Genomic DNA, 10,064 nt, shown 5'->3' with positions numbered 1-10,064 from the left:
GAGGACAAGGTGCTGAGCTGTGCCAGGGAATGTTTAGGTTGGACGCTAGGAAGGCTTTCTTCACAGAGAGAGTGATGAGAATGCCCAGGAGATGGTGGAGTCACCACCCCTGCAGGTGTTTAAGGAAAGACTGGACATGGCACTCAGCACCATGGTGAAGGGGACATGGTGGTGCTCAGTGACAGGTTGGACTCACAGAGTGAGGAAGTGATAACAGAGATCTTCCTCAAGCTCATTGATTCTGTGCCTCTGTGATCCCCTTGCCTTGGGGCAAGGCCTGCAGACCCATGCAGGTGTCAGGGTTATAGAAGGTCACCCAGATGAGCGACACCCTCAAAGCCCCCCAGCATGGGCCGTGACTCCCTGGGCCACGGCTGTGTCCCAGTGTCCCCACATCACAAAGCAGCCTTTGCAGATCCCTGCTCCTCACACAGAAACTGGCCCCGGGGCTGCTCAGCTCCACTGGCCACAGCATCCTCCACCGCTGCCCCCATCACACCACCTCCACTTCCCCCAGCTCACACCCACATCCACACTACTCCCAGTGAAATAAATGTCACCTCCAGGTCACCCCCAGCAACAAGAGGCACCAGCTCCACGTCCTGGTAAAAAGATTTATTAAGAACCTGCAGAACCTGCCCAAAAGGAGGTTGCTGCCGTGGCACTGAAGGGGAGCAGGGGCAGAGGGTTAGTGCTTCTCCAGGCAGAGCCAGAGGGTGAAAGAGAGTGGAGGGCACAGAAAGGCAGTCGGAGCACATCAGCGTGGTGGAGGAACACCCGCAGCAGTTAAGGCGTATAAAGTGCTTGTAGAAGACCAGCCCTATCGAGGGGCTACAAAACACAAGCGGGCAGGGACAGCAAGGGATGTGGGTGGCTGGTGGCACCTGGCACAGGGGAGTGATGACAGGCTCACACCCTGCCCAAAGCTGCAGTAAGAAGGACTCTGCCTGCCCACATGACAGTCCCCAGCCACAGCCAGGACACCCCCAAATAGGATCTAGGCTGGTGGTCTTCATGGTCATCTCCCAGTTATCCCATGTTCAGGATGCTGCTGTGTTTGGGTGCCTCTGCCAGCACAGGGGAAGGATAGTCCCAGTGCAGCAACCTGCCTTGGCTCATTCCCAGAGGAAAAATGAGATGAGTGGGACTGGTCCTCATCCAGGCTGTGCCCCAGCAGCTCATCACAGCCTTGTGTCCCCCTCTGGAGCGAGCACAGCCATCAACCAGCAACCTCTTCTGGGAGTGTCACCAGCCTCTTGGTTCCCCCTAAGTGGGAATGTCCATGTGGGGCTCGGGTGGTTTCCATCCTCAGGTGTTCCTGTTTTGCCACAGGAGGAGCATGGGGAGGTGCCTTCACAGGTGCCTCGTGCCACCAAGCTGGTTCCCCATGCAGCACAGGGATGCAGCAACAGCAGGTTCAAAGCTGCTGTGTGGGGTGGGGACACTTCTGCAAAACAGCCCCATGCTCTGGCCAGAGATGGTGGGAAGCAGGGACACCCTCTGCAACTAGTGCTGCATCCCTCTAGCCTGCCCCAGCACTCCCAAACACTCCCTCATCCCCACAGACTGCTCCAAGAAATACTGCTTTTCTCTGGAATGTTTTTTTCTAAAATAGCCCTGATAGGAATAAGAAAAAAAAAAAAGAACTGGATAAAAAATAACCCCAGGTCATGCTGGAGTTAGGCTCCAAGGCCACCCTGTCCAGGCAGGAGAACCCTGGTGATGGGTTTGGGGACAGCAGAACAGCCAAAGGGGCCTCTCTGGGTGTAGCAGGGGAGGAGGCGCTGGGGGGGACAGGAGGTGCCTCCTCCTGACAGCAGGAGGGATGGACCTTACAGAGATGGGTTGGCACAGGTTGGGATGGGACAGGGGACCAAGCTGGAGGGGATATGAGGGCCGGTGTCCCACCCCTCAGTGGGAGTGCAGGGAGAAGGCCAGTTTGACACAGCTGAGCTCCTCCCCGCCATTGCTGACCACCACCCGCACGCGGTAGTTGCCGTTGGTCATCCAGGAAGGGAGCTCCACATCAGGCACATCAAAATCGCTAGCTGGCAGGGAGTAGGAGCCCTGTGGAGAGAAGGGACAGACAGGCAAGAGGTCAGCCAAAAGGCCAGCCCAGCACCAGAGGGCACAGTGACACCCAGTGGCAGTGCCAGTGTCACCGCGGGGCGCGGCCGTACCGCTTTGAAGGGGCAGTGGCAGGGGATGCCGTAGGTCAGCAGGGGCTCCGGGCAGGGCGTGCCAGGTGGGATGAGCTCATCCAGAATGCTGCAGACGTCGTTGTAGGTGCAGCTGCCCAGCTGGTCGATGCAGGGCAGCTGGATCCAGAGGTCACCCAGTGCCTTCTCTACCACCAGCGCTGCCTGGAGGGAAGGTGTTCAGCACCAGCACAACCAGCAGGGGCACCCACAGCTCCTCACCAGCCAACTCCCTCAGCTCCTGATCATGCCATCTTTGGGATGTCCATGAGGTCGCCAAACCCCCTCCTGCCTCCCCTTCCTGGCTTTCAGTTCCTCTCAACCTGCAGCTTCTGTTCCTCCAACCTCAGTTTGACCTCTTAAGCTAACACCACCCAACACCTCACATCCCCACCTGCTTCCCCTCTCCTCTGTCTGTCCCAAAACTCCCAGGGTGCTCCCATCCTGCAGCCCTGGCTCCTCTCTCCCCCAGCACTCACCCCACAGCTCCAGGCCCTAACAGACACCATAGCATTGCTCAAGACAGCCCATGCACACTGGACAAGAGACATGTTCTGTCTCATTCCAAAAAACTTCCCAAAAAGTGTTGCAGGGGAGCTGGCATGGCCCAAGGCTCCCAGAGCAGTGCTGTGACATGTCCTTGGAGGGAGCAGCTGGGTTGGTTGCTGAAAAACAAGTGCTGCAGTGACATCCAGAAGCACCCACAGCACTTGGGTTTCACTTCCCTCCTGGAGCCAATAGATCCCCAGGACATGAAACGACTCGGGTGCTTTCTGCCCTAGGAACAAGGTTGGGAGGCTCCTACTGAACTGTCTGCTCCCACCACAGGTCTCTCCATGCCCACTGCCCTATTCTGGCTTACAGAGCTCAGTGTGCTCAGCCCTGCACCTCTCTGCACCTCACTCCCCAAGGGCTGCTCATTCCTGTACTCATTTCCCAGCTGCCAGTGGTTTGGGGAAGCTCTGCCCTCCCTCACCACAGAGGGACATCTGGCACTTGCCTTCAGAGGGGAGTCCATGGTCTTGCCACTCTTGACAGCCGCGCTGACACGCAGGCTCCCCGGGATGCTGATGGGGTCGGGTGCCACAGAGAGGCTCTGCAGCACCACGGGGTCCGTCTTGTCACCACAGTTCTCCCAGGCAAAGCCACCAACCTGCAGCACCGACGGACAGGAGGAGTTAGAGGCAGGACAGCCCCAGCCTTGTGTTTGCAGGAGGTTTATCCAGAGCTGCACCTCTGACCCCTGCCAAACACCTGGTCACAAAGAGTCAGAAAATGACCTTCAGCCCTTTCAAATGCCAGTTCTTGAACTCCCAGCTCTCTGAGACTGAGGACATTGCAGAACCCTCTGTCCGTGTGCCTCTGCATGTACTTTACACCAGAGAGGATTACCAGGCTGCAATTTCCAAACTTGCCTCAGCTCTGCCTCCAAACACTTGACGTGTGACCAAGGCAAGATGCATCCTTCATGCCAACAGCACCAAGCAAGGTGTGTGAGGACAGGTCAGAGCAAGCTGGGACCAGGTGGTGTCTGCAGTGTCCAGTGGGATGCTGGGCAGGGGTGTGGGGTGAACCTTGGAGGGGCTGTGGGGTTAGCAGAGCCTCCCACCTCATCCAGGACCAGCCCTGCTTTGTGAGCCCTCATCCACCAGCTCCAGCCACCTAGTTCCACATAGGAGCAGGAATCACACTGGGGGACCAGATGAGTGTCTGGGCTCATCCTCTGCCTGATACGCCCCAGGGGCCTAGTCCTGAGCTACAAATGAGTACAAATCCTGATCCAGAGTACAAATGAGCCAGGGAAGCAGCACTGCCCTATGGGATAATGAAAATCCACAGGTAAGGAGATGTCACCCGAATGAGGGACATCACTTATGTGTCTGGTCTGAGTTAAGAGTCATGCTGGGACATCTCCCCTGTTCCCTACAAGTCCCACCAATTTCTCCAGCAACCGCCAGTAAAGACACTTCGATTCAAAGGTGGAGGGCTAGCAGCACTTGTCTGCAACAGCCACTTCTGAGCCTGCCAGAGGCAAATGGAAGAGACCAGCCCCAGCTCCCTCCCCGAGCAGGTTTGGCCGGAGCATCCCGTGTCCCCACGGCATGACGCGGGGCTCTCCCTGCCTGCTCGCAGCCACAGAACCGGTGGAGGCTGTATTGCCTGGTGCCACACGGCAGCCCCAGCGGGCAGAGTGCAGCCCACGCAGCCGAGCAGCCCATCCCACATCCCGCTCGTCCGCCGGGAGCAGCCCAGGGTAGGCCACAGGGCTCAGGACAAGCCGGGACAAGGGTAGGCTGCACCCCGACACTGAGCAAGAGCTGGGAGCCCCCAGCCCGAGAGTCTGCAGGCAAAGAGGTTCCAGCGAGCTGAGCATCAGCGTGTGGCTGCAGAATGCTGCCTGCCGAGCCCCCTGCAGCCTTTCCAACTGGTTCCCCCTTCCCTCGGGCAAGCGCAGGAATCCTGGAAAATAAATTGCGATATTTCCCTTCACACCGCGTGAGAGTTACACGTGGTAGCTGGCTGTGTCTTAATCAGCGCGTGTTAATGAGCCAGACCCAGAAATCCGTGGGAAAAAGGAAGAAGAAGCTGGGCTGGAAAGACTCATGGAGCAGCAAAATGAGAGCCGGGATACGATCAGCCGAATGACGAGGCCGCTGGGTTTCAGCGTTGGGAAGTGTTTGTAAACACTGGATCCCTCCTGCTCCGAGCTGCCCCCAACCTCCAGCACTGCTCCCAGCTGCGGGGCTCCGGGGGTCCATGGACCCCACTCCCCTGCCCAGCCACAAACACGCACCCACCAGCGATCTTCCACCCTGACTGGATGGGAAAAGCTCCTGGTCTCCTGCAATCCCAGCGGGATGACGGAGTCTTCCCCCTCTCCGCCCCGCCGAGGCCCCTCTCGGCAGCCCGGGGTCTGCGGGGTCCCTGCTCACCTTGCCGAGCCGCCGGGCCCCGCTGCGCTCCACCAGCAGCGGCGGCTGCGGCCCGGCCAGCGCGGCCGGGACGAGCTGCAGCGCGCACAGCGCCAGCGCCAGCCCCGCGCACAGCATCCTCCGGGAATGCGCCGGGAACGGGCCGGGATGCGTCCGGGGAGCTGCTCCGAGCGGAGGGGAGGCGAGAGGAGGGCAGGCACCTCGGCGGAACCGGGCTGGCAGCGGCCGGTCTATGAAGCCCCGAGCAGAGGGGACGAGCCCTCTCTCGGAGCCCGGCCCACCGCCCGATGCCACTCCCTCCCCCGAGGACGCTCACATTTTCCCTTCCCCTTTTGCTTGCTTTTTTTTTTTCCCCTCCCTTCCACGGTTTCGCTGCCAAGCGCAGGACTGGACTCGCAGGGATGCTGGGACGGGAAGCGCCGCTTTCCCAAGCTCCCAGAGCCGGCACTGGAGCGGGGGGCGGGAGCTGCACCCATCACCCCGGGGCACACACATCACCCCGCTGCGATGGGGAAGCACGACCATCTCCCCACCATCCACCCTCCACCCAGGGCTGCGGCTCCCCGCACATCGCATTCGGCTGTGCGAGGGTCGGTACCCTCTGGTCAGTACCCGGGACCCCCACGCTCCCCCCGCGCTCGGCACAGGGCAGGCGGCAGCTGAAGAGCAGAGATATTTGAGATATTTCAGATATTTGAGACCCTCGAGCCCGATGTGTATGAGCAGGGGGGAGGAGACGCTGGCATCGAGTAGCCCCTGACTGGGCAGTTTGCCACAGTACCCCTACCACCCATCTATGTAAAATGCTGGCTTTATCATCCCCTCTTCCATTCCTACCCCCTGTTTGCGGATCATTTTCCAGATAGAGCTGCCCCAGGCACCGTCATCATGCTGGAATGCTCACATGGATACCCCTCCATCACAAGTGGCACAGTAGAATGGATTTTCCCATATATTTTGGTGTACAGATGCTGTTATCCTGCAGAGGGGACTGAGCCAGCTGAGCACACAGGACACAAGTGTGGCCGGTCTCACACCTTGCCCCCCGCCGCAGCACAGTCAGGAGCCACTTATGAGACCCTTCCCCACATTCAGCTCTGCTCTCCCTCGCACACGGACACTGCTTGGCCTCCCCATATTGCTCCCAGCCCTGGGAAGGGTTGCCTGGCTTGTCCAAACCCCCGTCTCAGCTCTATTTTTAGCCTTTCGTCCTTATTTAGCAGCGAGGCCGGGCGGCAGCGTGCAGGCAGGGCGTGGGAGCAGGCAGGGGACGCGGTGGGTGCTGCTGCCCACCCCGAGCCGGCAGCGACAACTGCGCCGCTGATCCACTGCCGAGGCTCAAGGGTGAGGAATAAATAGCCCGCACCTCCCAGCCGGGAACGGAGCGGAAAGTTATCCCCTGGGATTAGCTTTCACTTTGAGGCCCTGGAGCAGCCGGAGGACAGGGATAAGGATAGGGATGCATGGGGAGAGGCACGGGCACAGAAGGACCATTGTGTTTGGGGCTGGGAGGGGAGCAGAGCCCCTCACCTCGAGCCCCTGGTATCGCATGCTTTTCTGCTTCTCACAGCCATTGTGAGTGAAGGTTTCACTTCCCTATTCCCATCCTTTTCCACTTCATTTTGCCATGGGGAAAAAAAGAGAATAAAGGACTGCGAGAACAGGTTAACCCACATCTTTTTGCTTGGAAAAGCACAGGCAGGGACAGGAATGACTTGAAATCGTTTCACTACCTCAAGGCAGAATCATGTGTGACCTAAATCCCCACTAAAAGAGCCTGTGACTTTTTTGGGGCTCCAACACATGTGAGAACTTCTCCAATTCAAACAGTTTTTTCAGCTATCTCACCCATGCAAAATTGAGTGCAAGTCACTCAGCAGACCTGGCTAAACACCTCAGATTTGCATTGAAGAAAAGCAGCCAGAATTTCATTACCTCTCATTTACAAAAGCCAACAGATGGGAATTGATGAGCAGGGTGTAACACGACCACTCTCTGTCCACTGCTTGGGCTGCAGCTCTACCAAGACCCATCAGGCATCACCACATGCCAGCTCATCACCCAAAAACCTTCCAGCAAAATATCCTCCACCTCTCTTTTTTTTATTTTTCCAGACTAGGTTTCTGAAAATAAGATGTACAAACAAGAAAAAAAAAAAAATTGACCCCATCTGCACTCACAGAACCACTCTGCAAACAGACCATGCCAGGCTGGCACTGACACTGCCTTGTACCTATCCTGTTGTGCCCAGTCCTTACCAGCTAGAACCAGAGAGAGAGCCACAAGAGACACTTAAGCAGTTTGCACAAATGCTTTTCTTATCCAAAAGCTTTGGCAAACACTTTAAGTGACCATTGGTACAAATTAACTCGACTTTCCAGCTGTTATCCCATTTACGGCAATTCAGCCAAGCATGTGATAAAGCCTCCTCGTCTCACTTTTCTAGACAAAGCCCTGGAGATGTCTCCAGCTGCTGTCATTCCCGGGACGAGATCAAGATAACACCAAAAAAAGACATTAGAGCAAACTTCAGAATGAGCTGAAGCTGCCTCAGGTGGGGGCACCACACCACCTCTGCTTTCCTGTCTTTGCATGGCTAGAAATTCCCTCACTCCCACAGTCCCCTTTTTCTTCAGGCTACCTAGTGCAGCCTCCAAGCCCTTGTGCTCCCCAGATCCCTGGGGTGCTCTGGTTACCCCTACGATGCCATGGAAAGCCCCTGCTTTGCTCAAAAGCAGCTGAACAGAGCAGTTTCTGGCTGTTAAAGTGCTGCCCTGAAAAGGGAGCGAGTGTTCAGTGTATTGGGGCAGAGGAGGACAAAGCAGGGCTGAGGTGAAAGACCAGTCTGGCAGGCACATATCCCAGGCAGTTTCCACAGGAAAGACCGGATAAATTGAGGAATTGCTAAAATCAAGCTAGAATAAGAGAGGTTTGGGGTAGCACAGCCAGAGCTTTTGGCAGGAAGCCTCACAAGTGGCTCACAGGCTGAAGGAAAGATGTAACATGGTCTGGGCAGCCAAAAAGCAGCAATCTCTAGAAGCACAGGGCTGTCACAGCAGAGCCTGCAGCAGAGGATGGGGATGGGGGTGCTGGAGCTGGCCTTGCTCCACAGGCCCATCCCCAAGCCCCAGCTCTGTCCCGCTGGCTCGATACCTTAGCCTGATGTGACTAAACTGGTTTTTTCCACCACTGTCAAGAGAAATCCTACCAGGAGCCCCACTTTGTGGCACAGGGGCATCCCCAAGCACCCCCTCGGCACCCCACAGTTAAAAGCTGAAATTTCCACAAGCACATGTGCAAACTACTGGACCTTTGTGCACCAGCAAGACGTGATGGCAGCTGGACAGGCTTCTCATCAGCTGCCCACACAGTTGCTTCTCTTTGCAGCCACCCAGTGATGCAAATTCAGCCTGGAAATCGGCATGTGCTTTGTGCTTGCCTCTGTAGGCCTTCAGTCTCTGAAGTCTGGACCGGGATTTTTAATTAACCCTGGAGAGGTGGAGACCAGCACCTTGCGCTTTTATCCCACAAACGATCTACTCAGCCCAAATAAGTACTCTCATGCAGGGAAGGAGACTTGCCCCACTCTGAAGTGCTGGGAGAGATAAGAACTGAGACGCTCTCGGTGGTTTCTGAGCAGTGGGAGCAGATGCCAGAAGCTTCTGTGACTCACAAAATTTCACTCAGGTTTGGCAGCACCCACCCAAGAGGACGCAGGCAACTGGTCCCACCAGTCCCCTGGAGACGTGGGGCAGCATGGGCCTGCCCCTTGCCTTCCTCACCCTCCCATCCAAGTGATGTTTCACAATTTCCCCCGTGCCAGGGTTACCAGGGCAAGAAAAACACCTCCAAGTCGAACGTGACAGGACGACCAGGCACCTCCACTCCCTCGCCGCCCAGGCGAAATGCCAAGGTGTTGGCATCCCCAGAGCCACAGGCTGCTTGGACTTCTCCCAGGGGATATTTGGAAAATGTCAGAATAGAAACTTGTTGACAAAAAACTTGCAATGTTTCCATACAGGCACGGCCTCGTGACCAGGTTCAAACACTCCAATTTCAGTAGTCCTGGTTAGCACCAACGCGTTTTCAGGTCAAAATGTGTGGTCATTCAGGAATGTATAAAAATATAATTAAAAAAAAAAACATTTAAAAAATATAATCAAAATCAAAACATTTGGAAAAACCTACCTTTCGTCACATTATTTTTTAGATGGGACACTTTCAAATTCTTGTATTTTTCCCTATGTGTTCAGGACCCATTTCTAAAGTGTAGGATTTCCTCCTGGAAAAGGACACCCTGGCTCCAGGCCCAGCATTTGGGGTGTTTGGGATGCTCAAGAGAAGAATTGACAGGATGCAGTCCCTCAGGCAATATGGATCACACCAAAAGCCCCCTCCAGGCAGCACAACGACCCTCAGAGCAGAGCTCCTGCCAGGAGTAACACCCCAAACCCACCACTTTTCCACAAGTAGCCCCACACAAGCTGAAACTTGATGGGGGTAAGGGCAAAAGCCAGATGGATTCTGCTTTCTCACTCTCATCCCGACTCCTAAGGGGGCTGGGGTGGGTTCAGCAGAGGAAGCCCCTGAGCAGCTGGTCCTGCTCCCACCCTAGCCCTGGTGCAGGGCTCCTGTTCCCCTTTCTCCTTGCCCAGAGGAGGACACCCCCAATGCAGGGGTTCGGCTCTCCTTACCCCATACCCACAACGGAGCATCCTCAGTGCAGGGGGCCCGTGGGACAGAGCATTCCCGAAGCACCCCGGCCCAGGGCGGGGACACCCCGGGGTGGAGGGGGCCCAGGGCCAGCCCCGGGGGCGGGCAGGCTGCGGCCGGGGGCCCTGCCCGCGGCTCGGGGGTGCAGAGCACCCTCTCCCGGCGCTGCCTGTCAGCAGCTGCCGGACGTTTTTATTACTTTTTTTTTTAAATTATTTTT

General features: G+C 56.7%; 1 protein-coding gene across 1 annotated transcript; it reads right to left on the bottom strand.

The window, feature by feature from the left end:
• Positions 1 to 600: 600 nt before the first annotated feature.
• Positions 601 to 5,426, bottom strand: GM2A (GM2 ganglioside activator). Its single transcript, XM_030957634.1, has 4 exons — positions 5,132 to 5,426; positions 3,199 to 3,351; positions 2,181 to 2,363; positions 601 to 2,067 (listed from the first exon to the last, which is right to left on the bottom strand). Exons 1-4 carry the CDS (start codon positions 5,246 to 5,248, stop codon positions 1,912 to 1,914), a joined length of 609 nt encoding a protein of 202 aa, XP_030813494.1. The 5' UTR covers positions 5,249 to 5,426; the 3' UTR covers positions 601 to 1,911.
• Positions 5,427 to 10,064: the final 4,638 nt, after the last annotated feature.

Source organism: Camarhynchus parvulus, chromosome 13, assembly GCF_901933205.1.
Source record: "Camarhynchus parvulus chromosome 13, STF_HiC, whole genome shotgun sequence".
Lineage (NCBI taxonomy): Eukaryota > Metazoa > Chordata > Aves > Passeriformes > Thraupidae > Camarhynchus > Camarhynchus parvulus.
Note: the sequence above shows the minus strand (reverse complement) of the source record. Positions and strands in the feature narration are given on the sequence as shown.

Bases quoted from the DNA above. Each gene is read 5' to 3' on its own strand.
- GM2A (XM_030957634.1), bottom strand. From the start codon at position 5,248: ATGCTGTGCGCGGGGCTGGCGCTGGCGCTGTGCGCGCTGCAGCTCGTC. The intron at 2,364-3,198 runs GCAAGTGCCAGA...CCTTCCCTCCAG, and splicing joins CCATGGACTCCCCTCTGAAG to GCAGCGCTGGTGGTAGAGAA. The intron at 2,068-2,180 runs GTACGGCCGCGC...TTCTCTCCACAG, and splicing joins GCCACTGCCCCTTCAAAGCG to GGCTCCTACTCCCTGCCAGC.